This window comes from Ochotona princeps, chromosome 2 (genome assembly GCF_030435755.1).
Source record: "Ochotona princeps isolate mOchPri1 chromosome 2, mOchPri1.hap1, whole genome shotgun sequence".
Classification (NCBI taxonomy): domain Eukaryota; kingdom Metazoa; phylum Chordata; class Mammalia; order Lagomorpha; family Ochotonidae; genus Ochotona; species Ochotona princeps.
Window position 1 is genome coordinate 58036073 of NC_080833.1, and position 21523 is coordinate 58057595.

Consider the following 21523-nt stretch of genomic DNA (forward strand, 5'->3'; position numbering starts at 1 on the left):
CTGAACACTTAATTTCTGTTTTCACTTCACTGGTGCCATGGTCTCTTTCTCAAACTAAAAAATCTGATATTCATAAACATTAGAATTATTTACTAAGCAGATGATTCATTACTCTTCTAGAAAGCAGAAGCTCCTTATTTAAATAGACTTATTTTCCCTCATCCTACGTTTGAAAATTTTTTCACTTAATTTATACAGCCTTTTCTAATCTATCTGAAAATGTGTTTAAGATAATGCACAATCTTTTAAATGTTTATAAAGCAAACCTGGTTTTAGCTGCCACAAAAGATTGAGCTCATGTTTACCATACCATGAAATGCTTCCATAAATGTATATTTGTACACATTGTGCAATATTCAAATCAGGATGAACATATCCATGTTCTAAAATAGTTATCATTTTTCATAATGAAAACATTCAGAATCTTATAGCTTTTTCATATTGTACAATACATCATCATTGTGTGTAGCCACCCATGGTCACTCTGTTGCAGAAGATGGAAGCTTCTCTCTCCTAGCTAACTGTAACTTAGCATTTGCTGCCAAAATTTTCATCCCTCTCTCCTACCAAAAGTTTTGTCGTGTACATAGTAACAAATATGCATTTACTAATGCATGCTTGCTTGGGTAAATTCAAATCATGATAGATCCCTACAGAAACACAAAACACTGTGTCCGAGTTCATATCATCCTCCATGTGCAAGTCAACACAGGCTACCATTAACAATTTAAGGGATGTATATCCTTTTTACTGAGAAATTATTTGAAAATGATTTAGCTTTGATGGCTATTTGATTATCTTTTAATATCTTTTCTATATAGTTTTGTGTGAGAATAGAAAAGAATCCTGGCCTTGGATTTAGTATCAGTGGTGGAATTAGTGGACAAGGAAATCCATTCAAACCTTCTGACAAGGTAAGAAATGAATTCCTTATTGTCAATTTTAATGAGAAAAATACTGTCTTCTGCAATAACAAATGTTACAGAAAATGACTGCCTTTATTTAAAAATAAAACTTTATGTTTAAAATTTTTGTAACTGATGCCTTTTTTTAGCTTCATGGTTGTATATATCCATAAGGAAATGTAGGGGGAATTTCTAACAAATTCTTTTCAACGTCTTACTTATAAATCCCTTATTTAAGAAAATATTTTCTCATAACAGACTCAATGCTGGATCAAACACGCTGATGTCTTTTCAACTCATCAGGATTGTAAAGGATTTCACCAATTATTGTAGAACTGAAAAAGCAACAGAAAGCACATTTTCTTTGAGAAAATCAGAGTTTCAAATAGCAGGCAGTAAGATCCTCTTGTGCTTAGCTCTGCTTATCAAACATTAGTATAAAAGTGATATCACCCTCAGCTCTGAACTCAACCACTTCCTGGACACCCATTCTGCTGCCCATGTCCAAATGCAGCATGCCTTGTTCCTGGTGTGGGCCACACAACATTTTGATTTTAAAAAATGTTTATCTGTGCTATAAAGCCTTCCCCACTGTCATCAGTGTCTAACATACTCAGCTTTGAATCACTTAACTACAATTTGATGATAACCAAAATTATCTACTTTTAACCTCATTAAATGTAACTGCAATGTTACCATAGAACTTTTTGAAGATGAAGAAATTGTATAAGAAATCACATGTGAATTCAGTTGCCAAAGGCTCTCTGTGTACTGAGTCACAACTTCAATTAAACCCTTTTACATCTCATCAGTAATTATAAAAAAAATCATTTTCTAATTATGAGATCTGTTTTGAAAAAAACTTGAATGCTTCTACAGGCCGAAACACAACTTCTAATACTGTAAATTTTTTTGTATCCTTGGTAATCTTTTTCAACTATTCCTGAATATATTCCTTTCCTTTCTGGAGAACAGGAGAAGCAACTAAAATGAATGGAAAAGTTGGCCACACTACTACATTGTAGGTCTTCAAAAGCCTCACAGAAAACATGTTATTTCAAGAGTATACATGGAGTATGCAGAGCTTTCTCTGGTCCTTACTTAGTTCCAAATTTGGATCCCCATCCTATATTGCAATGACCATCAGAGTCGCTCCGGAGCCCCCCACCCCAAAACACACACACACACACACACACACACACATACACACACACACACACACACACACACACAAATTGGAATAGACAGACAGAGAACAACAAGGAAAGCTTGCAACCAGACAGGAAACGGTCAGCGTGGACTCACACTTACCTTACTAGGTAGGACACAAAGATTAGTTACTCCTCACTAAGGTATTGAGGATTTCTCTGCGCACCCCTCCTAAAACTGTTCTGCACCTCAACAGTTGACATATGCCTTGTTAGAGTTATAAGCCAGTTTAGACTATCCTAAAATCTGCCAAGTTCAGCAAAATTATGCTTCAACGCTATAAACTGCTAAATACTAAAATGAAAATGGTCACAAGACAGCTGAATAGTACCCTATAGCCATTTTAAGGTGTATAGCAGCCGGTTCTGTGCATAAATTAAAATTGAAATCTCAATGAAGTAGTCACAGAATGTGATTAAGAACTTGCATTTTTTTAACATATTGGTTACTCAATACATGTCAATTAATTCCATAATGATGTAAATTGTTGTTGATGTTATGTTGTGGCTTTTAATTGATTGGGATGATATTCTGCCAGCTCTACCTTCATAGCAGAGATGGTCTCCCCAAGAAACTGTTGATTTATCTGGACAATAAGATGCTGGACTCTGCTTGCAATGAAAGAATCTTGACTGAATTTGAACTGTAATACTGCAACAAGGTGGAGGACTCCACCATAGGGGGAGGGAACGGGGAGGGGTTGGGGGAATCCCAGAGCCTATGAGACAGTGTCACATGATGCAATGTAATCAGTAAAAAATAATATAAAAAATAAAATAAACTTTTTCCATAAACATATAATCTCATTTTCCATGAACTTCCAAAAGTAGCCTCCATTAGGAAAGGATTAAGGAATATCTCCGGTAAGCACAGATCAAAACTCCTTTGGTCAACAATCTGATTTAGCTATCCATATAAAAGGAATGAATCTGAAGTAGCCCTAAATCAAGGGGGGAATTCCAGCTAGAAACATCTGTGTGTCAGTAGCTACTACCCTTTCATTTTGAAGTGATATTGAGGATAATTATTGATTTAGTAAAATTAAAATGTCTAGATGCCTGCATTGTAACACAAAGATAAGCTGCCACTTGGAATGTCCACATCTGATATCACAATGCTGTCCAAAGGCCCCACTTCTGATCCAGGTTCTTCCAGTGCACCTGAGAAGACAGCACATGGCAGTTCAAGTGCTTTGATAGCAGCCACACATGTGGCAGACTAGGCTGATGTTGGTTATTCCTGGCAATGGCCTGGTACAACCCTAACTTCCTGTCATGATGCTTTTCATGCTGGTGATGTCAGACCAACTATTTAATTAATTTTCATAAGTTATCAATAAATCTTAAAGGCCAAATGTTCAAATTTTCAGAAATACACAATAGTGATTTTTCTGACTCAAAATTATTAGTTTTCATTCATCTTCACCTCTTGTTTCTGGTTTTACATCTATAAATTCTTTCAATGAAAAATTAATAACTGTATCTTTTCTAAGATAGTTGAAATTGAGAAGACGTGTTTTATTTTCCTTTCTCACCAGCATACAAATATTTTTGTTATATTTTGGAAGGTGTAGGATTGTAAGGATTTTTAAATTAAGGATGAACAAATTGCTAAATTCAAGATAGCAAAATATTGCTGCACCTTTATTATTTTCAACTGTGGGAACTGAACCTGAGACTTTCAAACCATTGCCTGTAATTCTTCCACTATGTTGAATATTTAATATTTTTTAACTAAGTTTAATTTCCCACTTGTATCATTTTGATTACACTGATATGAACCAGCCATGATGTAGGACTTGAATTGTTCAAGGTTTTCAATCAAAAAACTTCCCTGCAAAATCACTTCCTGTCAATTGATCATGCTGCCACTCTATTATTGCAAAAACTGATTATAATAACCAGAAGTTTCATATCTACAGAAGAATATCAAAACTGCTCTTAACTTGCTGAGGCTTTCCGTGACCTAACAAACATGGTAGAAACCTGGTTAACGGAGTTAAGAGGATCCAAAGGCACTGACTTTAACAGTTCACACATGGCTTTAATTCACTCATAAAGAAAGGGATTCATCCCTTGGGCATTTAGTTGTATTTCTTCAGTCCCAGTAACCCATTCTAATAGTTGTTGCATAAAATTGAGAGAAAAGCCTACACCTATACCTATGCCAAAATTAAAGCAATAAGATATTGAAAGTACTCCTCTCTTCAATGCTGAAAAACATATTGATTTTTCATGACTTAGCTAATTTACAGCTGGGTACAAGACCAACCAACAGAATTGAATAAATGATTAAATTCAATAGATACTATATGAGTGAGAGGCAGATGCTCATATGGATTCTAGTCACACAGAAATTCAAATTGTAATACAGTGTACTACGTGGTATCTGCCAGTAAACAAGCTCATGGCTTAGAAATGTTCTTATAAGCACACTGTATTGTCTTTCTTACTGTTCAGTGATGTTTGAATGCTTTGTCACTCAAAATTCTAAGCACCCACAAACATCTAAACACCTAAGAAGAACTGAGTTTTGCTATACTTCAGTATAAAAAGCATACTTCTATACTCTAGCATAGTATACACATATAGTATATACAGTGCATGTATATATAGTATATGTAGTATACAAATAGCATACATACTGTATGTGTGCATATATACTAATAAGTTAGCTTCATTCTCTTCATTATTGTCTGTAGAAACCACTATTTCAGCAAAATGCTGTGCACCAATGTCCACAGCATCTAAACAGACTGTAGGAGGCAGAGAAAGTCTGAGGTCATTACCCCATAAGACTGAGCATTGGGCTGATGGCAAAACTAAGCTGTGTTTTTTAATCTAACAGAATATCTTGCATAAATTTTGAGGTAATATGAGATTGTTGCAGGAAAGCTCTTGCGACAGGTGGGAGGCATTGATACGGGTTCAGGATTTGGATATGACAGATTATTTCATACCAGCATGTGAGAGTTAACAAGAGCATCTGGCAGGAAAGGCAGTAAATTTAACTCCCTTCTGAGACACAAAGAAGTCCTAATCAAATATGTTCCCCTTGGGTTAAACAAGTAGAGTGTAATTAGCCCTGCAGTTGATACTATCAACAATATTCAGTAGTTGAAAAAACAATTCACTCACCATGAAAGTCATTATTTCTGAGTTCTTTGCCAAGTGAAAACTGTTTTTCATACAGTTGAAAAGACAAAGTGGTACAACACTGGATGAACTCTACCCAATGTAATGCTTTTCTTTGCCCTCCAATAAAATGGATGAAAGCCATCATCTGGCTTATTACAGTGAAGAAACATTGCTGTAAATATGGCTAGATGAAGAACAGTGAAAGATTTTAATGCAACAAATCTGATGCTAAAAAAATAAAATAGTCTTATCAAGTATGTACGATGTGTTGGGCAATGTGTAAGACTATATGAACTTACATGACTGTCATAACTCCTATTATTTGAGTAATTTTACCATTCCTCCATTCTACTGAGTCCCAGAGGGATAAATTAACTTGCCCAAGGTCATTTAGACAATCTGTGGCAGAGAAGATTCGAAACCACATTGATCTGACTCCAACTTCTTCTTTCTTAAGAAGCACTGCAGCATGTAACTCCATCTGCAAATACCACTTAGCAGAAGAGCCACATGACAAATTTATACCCTGTAGAGTTGAAACCAATATGATATTCTAATACTGAAAATATTGCACAGTCCTCTAATTAGTAACAGTCTAGATTTTTGCTTCAACAAGTCCTTGGAAGTCAGCATGTATTCTCTATTGAATCTCAATAATTAGGAACACACTGTACACAGCAGATTGCTAAGCAATTACACAACTCATGAGCCAAGGTATCATTACAGCAGTGATTTTACCAATGGAGAACACCACAGTATTCTTTGTCTATATTTAAACACAAAATAATAATGTATGAATGCGAAATTCAGAGAATTTACCAGTAGAATTTCCACAGGATATTTTTAGAATGAAGAAGCTAGATTACCAGATGAATGACACGATGCTATTGCAGGATTTAAAAAGGCAACCCAGCATTCTGCAAATGAAAGAATTTTTAATGAGGCATTCACAAACTTGTCAATTAGGGACTAGTAACGTTCCTTGCATCATTTGAGGAAATAGAACTAAGCAACTGGATTTTAAACTCATTTTTACAAGGCATACAGTCTCTTTTTCTATATTCTATAAAAGTTTTGCATTGAGGCATCACATTAATAATAACAATGCAGTCATAGAATCATGAATGAAAGCTATAGTGTAGAGCCAGTGTATCCTCAAGTGACTGGACAGCAGAAGCATACACACCAGGGCCTTGATACCAAAAAAAAAAAAAAAAAATCACTAATCACATGTAAACTCAACTGTTACTGGAGAACTCACCCCTATGTCCTACATGTTGAAAAATCTAACTGTAAATACAGAAATAGTGGTTTCTTCTTTTTCACGTCTTTTTTTAAATGCCTTAAATTCCTGTGGTACAGGCAAAACCCCAAATCATAGAGAATGCTAGGAGCATGGCTACATAAAACTTAGTCACCAATAAACTAGAATTTTAGAATAAGTTGTTAGAACTTATTTATTTTAAATTATTGCATTCAAATGATCAAATAACCTACAAGCCATATATTTTGATCACTTTTGATCACTCCTTCAACATCTAGGAAACAACAGGACATTTTTTTCTTTGTGTAAATATGGGTATGACACCCAATAAAAACTTTTAGCTGACTAAAATTGAGGATTGTTAGACATATAGAATCAAAGTCTTTATTTGATACCTATCCCCAGAGAAAACAACTCCCAGAGTTCTATACGGCAATGCCAAATTCAAAAATACACAAGAATAACTTTACAATGTTGTTCAAAATCGTGACCTTGCAAAGATTCCAAAATGTCTTCTTTTGACCCAAGCAGAAGGCACACATCCTATTTATATTTCCTTACAGTTTTCATCCATGGATATGAAGAACAAGAATAGAAGCCCCTCAAAACATGTGATTTACATTCACTCTGTAAATATGGAGATTTATATTTACTCTCTAAATAAGGAAGTACACATAGCACATTTCCTTTATTTTATACAACTGTTTATCAAATACACTTTTCTTTATATGTTTTAAATTTATTTTTTAAGCAATAAGATGTCTGTATTGGCTCATCTTTAATTCTAATTCAAGAAATAATAAAATTCAATGAAATTTGGAGAATCTACGAACCACATAAAAAAACATTCATGAAAAAGGGACAGCTATCACATTATTTATAGATGATACTCTGTGCTAACTGTAGATAAGGCTTAAAACAGATCTTATTTCACACATAAAATTGGGTTTTTTAAGATAGATTTGAAGCACAAGTTATTTTAGAGAACAACTGATTAACTGTATACTCTAACGAAGTTTAGCATGCTAATTGTTTGTTTAGAGATGTCAAAAATGTGATATGAGGATTTTTTTCATGTTTTACATTTCCTTGTCTTCAGTTAATTTTTAACAGATTCAATATAGTTTATGATACAATTATCATGATACAATTCTATGACTATAATGATGTTCCCTTTCTATATGCCTCCCTCCCTACCCCTCTCTCCTTCCACTCTGCCTCCTGCTCGCTCTGTCATCATTCTCTTTAGTTTTTGAGATGATATATTTTAATTTACAATAAAGGGCTTCATGCATCAGGAAATAAGAAATTTAACAAATAAAAAGCAAGAAGACAATAGTTTCATGAGAATATAGGCAAGGACTACTAACAATAATCAAGTGGAAATATTTTTAAATATATTAAAGTACTGGGGCAACAAAGCCTGAATCTATTGAGAAACACAAAGTTTTTACAATCTCTTCTCAGAAAGATTCCTGCAGGTAAGACTACTTACATAAAAGTTTTTCAAAGACTTAGCACTATGCTTTATTCGTACAACTGGAAAATGTCAGTGTCTAGACCTCATAGCACAAAGTCAGCATGGATCTCATCCTATAAAAACAAATAGTCAGGCATTGGTCAAGTCAAGCTTATTACTTCAGGAAAATTACACTGATTGATACATGTGAAAAAAGAAGATTAACGAATACCATTTTTTAAAAACACAGTAATCGGGGCATTTTAATTCAATCTACTTAGAAGAACCCTTAAACCTAGCATCATGCTTGATATTTTGCCACATTCAATAAAGTATTTTTTCAGCACATTTAAACCCCAAGTGAATAGCCACCTGTGTTTGTGATTAGTTATATATAATTTATGTTCTCTGTGCTGTCAATTTAGCCACTTACAGAACAAAATAAGCAAGAAAAACAAGAGTGTGAGATGGATTTAAAGACTTTACTCCAATTTGTATTGTGAAATGCCTAACACTCCTCAAAATACAAAAGTTAAAAATCAGTTTATAGATAACATTTAATTACTAAAAAGAAATTGATAAGTCCACAATGAGAAAGTTAATTTCCATTAATCTACCTGAAAGTCAGTTAGAGCTGACTTCATGAAATCTTTCATATCCAATTTTCAGGTTCCTACCACTGTTTTTGAAGATACTCCAGAGATCTCTTAATTCAAGTTTCTTGTTTGAGAAGTTTGTAACCAATTAAAAGTCTTGGTATCTTATGAAATCAAATTAATAGACCCAAATCAAAGCAAAAAATAAGTTAAAGGCTCTAATTTCCAGTTCTCCCTATAGCAGTATTATCTAACTTTATATATATATATATACATATATATATATATATAAACATTTGAGATATATATTTAAAATATCAGTATCAGGGCCTGGTATAGCAAGCTGATCTGCTTACAGTAAAAGGATCCTAAACAGGTGTCAGTTGCAGTGCCAGCTGCTCCACTTTCAGTCAAGCACCTTGCTAATAGCCATAGAAAGCAGAGGAAAATGGTCTAAGACCTTGGACCCCTGCAGCCACTTTGGAAACCTGGAAGAAGTTTCTGACTCCTAGCTTCAGATCAGACCAGCTCCATCCATTGTGCCCATTTGGAGAGCGAATCAGCAGATGGAAGATCTCTCTTTCTCTGACTCTCCATCTTTCTGTAACTATGACTTTCAAGTAAAACAAATCGGTTTTAAAAATAAAGACACATACTTCACATATTAATATATATATAAATCTTTAAAGTATGTATCTCACCATCATCCACTTTTTTTCCCTTCTACCCTGAACTTTTTTCCAGGCTGAGAGTGTATAGGCTTCTGATACTGACTTGCCAAGAATCACTAGAAAGCAAAATATACACTATAATCTTGAATCATCAACATGTCACCATCGGGAAAAAAGATACCGTGGAACTTCAGGCTTTGGATATTTGCTTTAACTCATATTTTCTCAATGCAGACTTGAGATGACAGTTTTCTGCAAATGAGCTATTCAAGATTCATTACCATGTGACTTGAAATCATGAGGGGAGAAAAATGAAAGAATGAAAGAAATTATACCAATTTGTGCTTAGAAGGCTTATCCCACAGTGTGTCCTGGAGGATATCAGATTTTTAGTAAGCAGAAATTAGTTTTAGTAATGCATTCTGTTTTCCTTCAATATAATGTTTTACAAAATTTGCAGAGGAGGAATCCTCAAAAACTTGTAAGAAAATGTACTTTATTTTTTATTTCATTTTCCACAAATCTTTAGAAGTACATGGTTGTTGAAAGCTAATTGTAAACCCCATGATGGGGCATGACCCATATTCTCATGACCAAGAACATCCATTACTAGGAAGTCAGCAACGCTTTTAGAACTTTACTAAATATTAAAGTGTGAAAAAGAAAACTCATAACACATTCTTGTTAATTTTCCTCTTTTTATTGAGGAATATTGAAAACTGTTTGTTTATTTGAAGAGGAGAACTACACAGATCATCTACCCCCTTTTTGTCAGTCATTGTACCTTTTCATAAAATGACTAGTTAACTGAAGGACTAAGACTCAGGAAGCTTTGTGTCTGTATTACAGTAAGCACAGCTATGCTTGTTTTTGTATGATTTGTAAACAACATATGAGATACCTTCAGCTCGTGACGGTGACTTTCTCTGAGCTACCAATGCAGGATGGTCAAAGAGACAAGGAGAGAATCAAGAATCACTTTTGCTCCTGAAGTTCTGCTGCATACGAATTGCTTCCCTGCACTCACTGGCCACATAGCAGTCTCAGTGCATTTACCTGTAGCATCATAATCCTTCTCCTCTTTAAATACATTCTTAATCTCGAATGCAGATCCTCTTTGTTTTTTACCTATAGTCTTTTTTTCTTAAAGATTTATTTATTTTTATTGGAAAATCAGATATACAGAGAGAGGAGAGACAGAGAAAGCTCTTCCGTCCGCTGATTCATTCACCAAGCAGCCACAACAGCCAGAGCTGAGCCCAGCCGAAGGCAGGAGCCTCTCCCGGGTCTCCCATTCAGGTACGGGGTCCCATGGCTTTGGGCCATCCTAGACTGCTTTCCCATGCCACAAGCAGGGAGCTGGATGGGAAGTGGAGCTGCCACGATTAGAACCGGTGCCCATATGGGATCCCAGCACATGTAAGGCGAGGACTTTAACCGCTGAACTATCAGGTTGAGCCTTCCTATAGTCTTAAAAAAATTACACAGGGGGTCTGGCGCGATAGCGTAGTGGCTAAAGTCCTCTCCTTGAACGCACTGGCATCCAATATGGGTGTCAGTTCTAATCCTGGCGGCGCCGCTTCCTATCCAATTCCCTGCCTGTGGCCTGGGAATGCAGTTGAGGACGAACCGAAGCTTTGGGACCCTGCAACCGTGTGGGAGACCTGGAAGAGGCTCCTGGCTTCAGATTGGCTCAGCTCCAGCCGTTGCGGCCTCTTGGGGAGTGAAGCATCGGACAGAAGATCTTCCTCTCTGTCTCTCCTCCTCTCTGTGTATTTGCCTTTCCAATAAATAAATAAATAAATAAATCTTAAAAAAATTACACAAGTAAGGGTACAGCAAATTACACTTTTGATGGACCCATTCCATATCAGAATGCCAGTTCAAGTCCCAGCTCCTCCTTTTCTGATTCAGCTCAGTGTTGGTGCACTTGGAAGGTAGCAGATGATGGCCCAAGCACTTGGATTCCCTGCACCCACATGGGGGACTTTGACGAAATAGCTCCTGCTCGGTCTTACATAGCCCTAGCATCAGGGAAACAAAATAGCAAATAGATAAAATCTGTCTCCTCAGTCTCTCCCTCTTTCTCTATTACTCTGTTATTCAGATAAATACATAAGTAAGTACATATTTTCTTCTTTTTATTTTATTTTTGAGTTTTTAGCTGGTTTTTAACAGATACAGAAGATTTGATATGGTTCATAGATACAACTCTAAAAATAGCATTTCCCTTCCTCCTTCACACCTTTCATCCTCTCCCTTTTTTTTGAGATAACGTATTTTATATATGCTATATATAAAGCTACATCATATTATAAAGCTATAATTATAGCTTTAATGATCTGTTATTACTAAAGTCAACATATCTTTTTTTAATTTATTTATTCTTTTTAGTTTCCACTGATTTTTTTTCCTTAATTGATTACATTTCATTATGTGGCACTGGGATTCCCCAAACCCCTCCCCACCCTACCCCTCCCCCCATGATGGATTCCTCCACCTTGTTGCATTACCACAGTTCAAGTTCAGTTGAGATTCCTTCATTGCAAGCATATACCAAGCATAAAGTCCAGCATCTTATTGTCCAGATAAGTTCAATGGTTTCTTAGGGAGACCATCTCTGGTCTGAAGGTAGAGCCAGCAGAATATCATCCCGATCAATTAAAAGCCCCGGCATTACATCAGTAACCATTTATAATGTTATGGAATTAGTTGACATGGTATTGAGTAACCAATACGTTAAAAGAGAAAAAAAAAGAGTGCAAGTTCTGAACCACATCCTGTGACTTCTACATTGACATTTCAATTATTAGTTTATATGCAACCGGGTTCTATACACCTTAAAATGACTATAGATTACTATTCAGCTGTCTCATGTCTATTTTCATTTTAGCATTTAGCAGTTCATAGCATTGAAGCATGATTTTGCCGAACCTGGCTGTTTTTTGGGCAGTCTAACTCTATAACTCTAACAAGACATATGTCAACAGTTTAGGTGAACAGTTTCAGGAGGGGTGTGCAGAGAAATCTTCAATACCCCAGTGAGGAGTAACTAATCTTTGTGTCCCACCCAGTGAGGTATAAGTGCATCCCCGCTGACCGTTTCCTGTCTGTTTCTAAGCTTTCCTTGTTGTTCTCTATCTATTCTAGATTGTTTGTTTGTTTGCTTGCTTGCTTGCTTGTTTGTTTTGAGGGATTTCTGGAGCGATCCTGATGGTCATTATGAGAGAGGATGGGGACCCAAAGTCAGAACCAGGCAAGGACCGGAGAAAGCTCTTCTCCCTAGTCCCGAAGGAAGTTTACTGTTTTTCTGTTTCTGCAGACCGCTCAGGGCTCCTGGTTGTCGTTCCGATGACCTCGGATCCTGCAAGGCAGGATTTGGGCTTCTCCCATCCCACGTGGTATATCCAAATGGGGTGGGTGACCTCAGAGTTCTCGGCCTCCGAAGGCACTCCATTTCCCCATGGTCTCCTTGGCAGTTGGGGTCCTCGGTGCTCAAACTGATAGTCCTTGGTGAGGATCTGGGAGTCTTCAGGGTTGGGATACAAGCCTCCTCCTGTCCTCCTGCTCCACTCTGGGGTCCCCCCCTGCTCCGTGCATATGACCTCCTGTTAAGAGGTTGTTAGGATCGCTCCTGATTCCCCCCATATGCCTTTGTAGTTTTGCTATTGTATAATGTTGATTTGAGTCTGTTGTCTATGAATTACCAGTTATGATCCTAATAGGTTATACTTTCCATCTTCCTCACACCTTCTAGGGTGAAGTAAGATTTCTCTGCTCTCCCTCCCCATTTCTGAGTAGCATAGGGCCTTACAAGTATATTAGGTTTTACAATTCTTTGATGTAGATCATAAGCAATCTGACTCATATCGATAGTTGGTTCATTGGTTACTTCACAATATCTTATTGCATGAGATACCGGCTTTTTGGGGTTGAAATAATATTACTGTTTTTCGGACTGACACCATTTCATAACAGCCACATCAATAACAACAACAACAACAAAAACATCAACAACAAAGTATAGCACCCTGAAAAAATAACGTGCCACTGAGTAACCAACACGAGTTACAAAAAGGAAACACAGAAGTCTCTTAGGAAAAATGATGCCATCATATACTTCATGAGCACGTGATGAATTCTACTAGAGAAAAGAGATTATTTGGAAGCAACCAAACCGATATAAAAACATCAAAACACATGGGATACAGCCAAAAAAGCAAACAGACAATCGAAAGAAAACAGTATAGATTGGACTGTAGGAATTACACTTTCCATGTTGGCTTCCTTATATGAGAGAGAGTATATGGTATTTGTTCTTTTGTGATTGACTCATTTCACTGATCATAATGGTTTCTAGTTGGGACCACCTGCTTTTAAATAGAATAATTTCATTCTTCTTAACAGTATTCCATGGTGTAGATGTACCACAGTTTCTTTAACCACTCTTCACTAGACTAATAATAAATAAAAATAGAAACTATTACTGTAAAATTCCAAATAAAGAAATGTAGACACTAAACTTCCTCATTTCTCACTCTGTACACACTCCCTACACACACACACACCTTACGCATGTAAACATTTAGTCTAGGAACCACTCGTAACAGTGTGCCGGGTGTTTACACTTTATCCCCACACTTTTTGACATTCTGTCACCCTTTTATCTATTTGTTATTTTATGATACAGTCCCATAGGCTCTGGGATCTCCCAAAACCCCCTCCCCCACCCTGATATCCTCTATATTATTACAGTAGTATAGTCCTTCATAAACCATCATAAGTCTCCTATCATGGTCTGCCTACTCAACAATGTGTTAACTGTCGAATAAAACTTATTGGACCTATAAAAAGCACAGTTTAAGCATAGTTTACAGGACCTGAAGCAATGGCTCAGTGGCAAAAGCCTTGCATGTACTGGAATCCCATATGGGTGCTGGTTTGTGTCTTGGTGGCTATACTTCCCATCCAGCTCCTTGTTTGTGGCCAGGGAAAGCCATGGAGAAAGGCCTAAAGCCTTGGGACCCTGCACCCAGGTGAGAAACCCAGGAGAAGCATAGTTTACACCAAAACAATTTCACTTCAAAATCATTATTTTATTTTTAACAAAATGGCCAAAAGACATTTGATTCAATTCTTTACTTTCCAGTTAATGATTTTCAAATGGTGCAGATAATGCCAAGACTTCTGCAACTGAATGGAATTTGAGAGAGCCCATAGGGACAATAACCTGAAATTTGATTGCCAGTGCTATTTTCAGGACAGCCAGAGAAGAGAATCCACAGCCACCTATAGGAATCTACTCCTGTTTTTCACAGCTTTTAACATTTTACAGTGTTTGTGAAGCTGAGGGGAAGTAACCTTAGATCTTGGACCGAGTCAATAAACTAAGCAAAGCTGAGTGATACAAACACTCGCTAACACTTGGATCTCAAATTAAATACAGAATTTAAAGAATCCATAAAATAAAATGAATGTAAAATTCTTTTTCCCTAAAAGACCAGAAAGACAGTCATGAAGGTGTATGATCATTAACTCTTAAAAAAATACCGAATTAAGGCAAAGAAAAGTCTTTTTTAGCTCAAGAATTTCACCCAAGAATAAACAAGCTGAATTGTATATTCAGTCAGAATAGATAGATATTTCACATATATGTGATTAAACAATTATTAGATAAGCATGGGGGCACAGGAATAATTAGTAAATTTAAAAATATAATTAGGAAATAAACCTGTATCAAATACAATTTTAGTACTTACCTTCAAATTCCTCAAAAAGAACAGCGACAATAATTAGCCTCAGACAATAGAAAATATTCAGTCAATCTTTCACTTCTAAAAGTAACCTCAGACAAATGGGTTCTTAATCTGGGGGGTTTTAAGATTTATTTGTTTTTATTTGAAAGGCTGATGTTTTATTGTTTTATGATACAGTTTAATAGGCACTGGGGTCTCCCCATATTCCCTCCCCTCCTCCCCTCTGGTTTCCCCTCCAGTCTTACAGTGGTGTGTCTTTTGTGAAGTTTCACAAGTCCATCGTGCTGCCATTGAGGTGTCTCCTAACAGTGTAGAAGATTCTCAGTCATCTCATTGTGAGTCCCTCCTTATAGTGCATGCAAACATACTTCTCTCCATTTCCACCTATGAACATATTAATTTCCACTACATTTCCATATCCCCTTGAGTACAGTCCACCATGGGGAGAAAAAAAAACAAGAATAGTGAACCTTCCTCCACATGAAGTTAATGAACATATAACAAGCATATCAATGTGATGCTAGGGTGGTGAAAAAGAGTGTCCCACATCTTCATGTAGGAATAAATGCCAGCATGTGTCCCAAGACACTGATGAAGGTACAAGGAGAACTAGATCCTCATTACTTATGGGCAGTAGTAATAACAGTGATAAAAGGGACATTTAATAGTCTCAGGTGATTACAAGCAATCAGGTTCTTATGGATGACTGACTAATAGCTTACAATGCAAGATCTTATTATGAAGGGTAAAAATAACTAGGAGGTGTAATAAGGTAGAATGCACAGGTAAAACCTTTGGATTTGGCATCGTATTTTCTTAAATTAGAGAAAATATGATATCTGACCTTTTGGGATTGGCTCATTTCCCTTAGCATAATGGTCTCTACTTTGGCCCATTTGACCACAAACAATTGTATTTCAGTTTTTTTAGATACCTGAGTAGTATTCCATAGTACAAATGAACCACAGTGTCTTTATTTAGTCCTCTGTCAATGGGCATTTAGGTTGCTTCCATGTTTTTGTGATTATTGATTGTGCTGCAGTGAACTTTGGGGTGCACATTGTTGAAAAGCTGATTTTTACAGAGAGAGCAGGGGAGACGGAAGGAAAGAGACCTTCCATCATCTATTTCGCTTCTCAAATGGTCTGTAACCAGGCGCTCCGAGTTTCTTCTGGATCTCCTGCATAGGTCCTGGGACCTAAGCACTTGGCCATCCTTTGCTGCTTTCCCAGGCACATTAATAGGGAGCAGGATCAGAGGTGAAAAAGCCAGAAATGGTGCCCCTTTGGGTTGCCAGCTCTGCAGGCAGAGACTCAACCACTGCACCACTATGTGTAGTGGTGTGGGAATGTTTTTAGCAAATCATGTAAGAATAGTGTCTTGAAAACTGGAGGGAGAGCAGCATGTGTTATTAAAGGAACTTTTAGAATGGTTGAAAAAAATTGTTTAAGTCCAGAAACCAAACAATGCGGACTGCTTCTGCTGGTATGTAACATTCTATTATATTGTCACTAAGATATTTGTAATCTTCTGTTCATTTCTGTGGAGTTCATTAGTCTATTTTATTCTAATGTATTATTAATACCTTATTTTATAAATGCAACAATTCATTCCCACTTTAATATTTTTAAAAGATAGTGAAATACAATTTCAACCTGCCTTTTAAATATTTACTTAAAAGGCAGGGTGAAGAGAGAAAAGATGAAAGAGAAAGAGGAAGAGGAAGAGAGAGAAAGGAAGAAATAAGAGAAAGAGAACAAGAAAGAAGGAAGGAAAAAGAGAAAGGGAAGAGAAATAGATAAAAGAGAAAGTGAAAGAAGGAAAGAAAAAGAAAGAGAGTGGGGGAAGAGAAAGAGAGAAAAAGAGACAAAGACAAAGACAAAGACAAAGACAAAGAGATCCCATGCCCAGGTACATTATCCAAATACCCACAAATACCTGAGCACGACCAAAGCCAAGAGTCAGGAACTTCATCTGGCTCACTCATGAGACTGGCAGGGTCCCAAACAGTTGAGCTAGCCGCAGAATGCACTTTAGCAGGAAGCTAATAGGGAAGAAGTAGAGGCAGAGGTCAAACCTAGGAACTCTGATATGGGATGCATGCATTCCTAGCATCAGCACAATCAAATTAGCCATAACACCTGCCTAGAAATTCTTTTCAGAATCTGTACGTAAGATTTTACTAAAACTTTTAGAAGATTTGATCAGTTGTAGAATTTTAATTTGTATTCATGGGCCCAGCGTGATGGCTCAGTGCCTAAATCCTCACCTTGGCAAGTGCTGGGATCCCATGTGGATGCTGGTTCATTTCCTTGCTGCTCCATTCCCATCCAGCTCCCTGCTTGTAGCCTGGAAAAGCAGTTGGGGACTACCCAGTACCCTGGGATCCTGCACCCATGTGGAAGGCCCAGATAAAGCTCCTGGCTTTGGATTGGATCGACTGCAGTCCTTGCGACAGCTTGGGGATTCAACCAGTGTATGGAAAATCTTACTGCCTCTCCTCTCTGTAGATCTCTTTTTCCAATGAAAATTTTTCTTAAAAAAATCTTTAATTTGTCTCCATGTCTCAAATTTACTAGATAGAAACCTTTATAAAAATCAACTCTCCATCCTATTAGTTTTTTTTAATTTTGCTTTACATTGTTTTGTGAGTAAAATTTCAGACACAAATTGAAATATATTCAGCTGCCAGTGTCCCTCCTTTCTGTCTCTCCTTCCCAGCCTCTTACTTTCTCTTTGAGTCTCCCTATTTTTTATTCAAATGACCATGAAACAAATGTCTTGCTGCATGTAAATTCCCCAGTTTCTAAGATAGCAAATTGCTCAAAACCTATAATTTGACAAATAGCAATTAGATTTAAAATATTGTATCATCACATGTAGAAAGCTCCATTACTAATAATGCCTTTACCCTCAGTGTGTCAAGTCTTGTAATAATCATGGAACCTAGGGAAATCTGGTCAGTCATACAGTTTAATGCTGTTTTGTTAACTATAATACATCATCATATTAATATTTCCCACTTTATTAAGTTAATATCAAATTTAGGGGGAAGGAAGATTTTTTTCTCAAGAGCTTTTGAATCTGTTGCTCTTTTTGTTATTTTTAGGAGCTGCTTTTTCCTATAGAAGTCCACTTTGAACTTTTAGAATCATATGAAAGCATTACTCTATGCGAAAATATTTAAATAATGTGTTTAGAATTGTCCCTATGAGAGTTTAATTTTTTACTTGAGATAAAGACTTCCTAAAAACCAACCTTTCGGCATCTAGAGCCAACTTTTCAAATTTGAATTTGCAGGTCCTTTAAAACAAGTTCTGTATTTTGTGAGCAGGTTTGCATTGGCTGAGGTTGTCACAGTTGTTCAGATTTATGATTAAAAAGCCATGTGCAGTTTGTTTCTCCTCTAAAGTTAAATTGTTAAATGTTGGCCTCATAGACTAACTTTCCGAATCATTCTTGTTTCATATACAGAGATGTACAGGCTAGGCAACCAGTTCACATCTTAACACTGAGAAAGTGCCCAAACTTTCTTTTTCAAAATTATTGTGAAAAACAAAGCTTTTTGTAAGGTTATTATGGATACTTCTGGATTACCCATTTACTTTACTTTTTAAAAGATTTATTTATTTATTGAAAGGCAGAGATATAAAGAAAGGAAGGACAGACACACACAGAGAGAGAAAAACAGAGAGAGAACGGAAAAAGAAGAGACAAAGAACCATCTTCATCAGCTAGTTCACTTTCCAAATGGCTGTAATGGCTGGGACTGGGCCAGACCAAATCTAGGAACCTGAAATTCCCTCTTGGTATACCTACCAACTGACAAGGGTCCAATTAGTTGGCCACTTTTTAATGCTTTCCTAGGCTCATTACCTGGGAATGGATTGGAAGTGTAGCAGCCAGAATTTGAACCAACACCCAGATGAAGTGCTGGCTTCATAATCAGCAGCTTAACCTGATATTCTGAAATGTTAGTCCCTGGAATAACCATTTCTAATTTACCTGAATGTTGGTTTTAAAATGGAGCATAAAGATGAATGGTAACAAGCATCTAGCAAGCTGTTTCTGGATTAACTTTAGTAAAACCTCAGGGATACCTCTGTAATGAATGGGCCTGTAAGGTCTCTGACTGTTTGAAGCACACACAGATTACATTTAGGGAAAGCAAAGATTTACATTGTTTTGAAAGGACTTTGCAGCAGCTACGATATTGCTCTGTTGAGAGACACCTATAGAAGAGGTGTCGTGGAAGATCACTGTGCTTTCAAGCTATGAAGGGATCTGAGAGCTGTTCATGAGACAAAAGGGATTAGAAAAAAACACATGTAGCAGGCAACAAAAACCCCAGCTAGAGTACGAAAATTCTAGAAACCGTTACCATCAAGTGTTAATTCTCCTGATAAAATGTTAGCAAAAGAGATAGTGCCTACAAGTTAGTAAAAAGCATTAGAAAACCCCCCAAAGGGGACCTATGTCTACTAAAGAGAGTGAATTACAATTAAAGTTCTTATCAGAGTCATCACAGATGAGGCAGGAGAGAAATTCCCAGTCCTCTTTTCATCCCCTTCTGTAAATAAGAAATGTTCTTTTGAATTCAAGAGAAATATGATAAATGTTGACCTTTCCATATACTTCAAACTGAAGGGAGGAAGAATATTTCCCTATCAATAAATCTAAGATAAATAGAGACTCAGAAACTTAATATGGCCTTTCCTGAGTAAAGAACTTTGGACTGTAGCTCAACCTTCAGATTTCCAATAATTACAGTGATATTTATTGATCCCATACTGAACGTCATTCATGATCTCAAGTATTTCGATATTTTGACTTAATCCAATAAATGTTATGCCCTTTTTAAGAATAAGGAAAAGCTAAGTATAGAAAAATTAACTTTCACAAGGTCACTAATTCTTAAATGCTAATATACAGCAACCAGTGTGGCATGAACAGAGTCGGAGGGGGGATGACTTGGAATTGAAAAAATGAAAAATGAGACAGACACAAGAGTATGAAAGCAGTAGGCCATAAGCAAGCCCCCTTCTCTGAGGAAGGAAGTCAATGAAGAAGGCTCATTGCCTCAATCTTTTATTGAAATGCTTGGGGAGTCAAATTATAGGAGTTAATGTGGCTCAAACATTGATAGTTGTGTCCCATATTGATGTTAGCCAGTCAATGCTTGATGATCAGGAAGTAACAGTGTGACCCAAGTACAGAAGCTAGCACATGACTGTCCCATAGATATCTTTTGTTGTTGTTGTTGTTTTTATTTCATTTCATTTTATGACTCATTTTCAGACTGTGGGATTCCCCCAACCCCTCCCCATGCCTTCCCCCCATGGTGGATTCTTCCACCTTGCTGCAGTATTACAGTTCAAATCCAGTCATGATTCCTTCATTGCAAGCATGTACCATGCATAGAGTCCAGCACCATATTTTCCAGATAAATTCAACAGTTTTTTGGGGAGACCATCCTTGGTCTGAAAGCAGAGCTGGCAGAATATCATCGTTGCTGATGTTATGTTGTGGCTTTTCATTGGATGGGATGATGTTCTGCCGTAGATATCTTAAAACTCACAATCCTGTGGCCTTGGACCATTGCCCAACTGAAGACCCTCATCAATATGCCTCGACCTTGGTCTCAGACTTGCAGACCATTGCCTGCTGAGTTTGACCTCAATCTCTGACACTAGCAGTCTGTAAACTCAAGATTCTTGACACCATTTGCCCTGCTCTTTCATATGAAGTCACACTGTTACTTTTTGTGACAATAATACAGACAGGCTAACTTTAGAACTATGCTGTTAACCACTACTCACACAGTATGATAGATGGTGGTTCCTCAAATGTAGCCACAAATTCATTCCCAGAATCTATGATTTTCACATTACATGGTGAAAGAGATTTTGCGGTATGATGAAGTTTAAGGTTTTGTCATAAGAAGATCATTCCCCAGGTGTATGCAAAGTAATCATTTAGTCCTAAAAATGAAGAACCTGGGGAACTTAGAGATTAAGTCACCAGCTGAGACACCCACATTTCACACCAAAGTCCCTGAGCTGAACTGAATTCCCTCATCCAGGTTCTAATTCCAGGAAACAGATCTTAGGACAAACTGATGATAATTCAAATTGGATTCTCACCCCCTTGGATTAAATGGATTACTTAGATTAAATTCCCAACTCGTGGCTTCAGCTTACAGCCATTGCATGTATTTAATGAGTGGGACAGCCAGATGAGTGAGAGCACCTCTCTTTCTCTCTCTCTCTCTCTCTCTCTCTTTCCCTCGCCCCCTCTCTTTTTCCCTTCCCCCCTCTGTTTCTCTCTCTCACTCAGTCTTTCTTCTTCTCAAGTAAATAATTTTTTCTTCAGTGAATGGAGACTTTCCAAGCTATAGTCAGGAAGAGATGCAACAACAGAAAATTAATCAGAGAAATACACCAACTGTGGAAGAAGAGGAACGTGAGCCAAGGAATATGGACATTTCCTCAAAAGTAAAAAAGGCAGAAAAATCAATGCTCTCTTA

At 36.9% G+C, this 21523-nt stretch overlaps 1 protein-coding gene across 1 annotated transcript in view; it reads left to right on the plus strand.

The window, feature by feature from the left end:
* The window catches only part of LRRC7 (leucine rich repeat containing 7), a 470136-nt gene that overhangs the window by 425851 nt on the left and 22762 nt on the right, over window positions 1-21523 (plus strand). The window contains exon 25 of the mRNA XM_036494635.2: window positions 822-914. Coding sequence (XP_036350528.2) covers window positions 822-914 — 93 coding nt within the window. The remainder of the gene's footprint in view (window positions 1-821; window positions 915-21523) is intronic.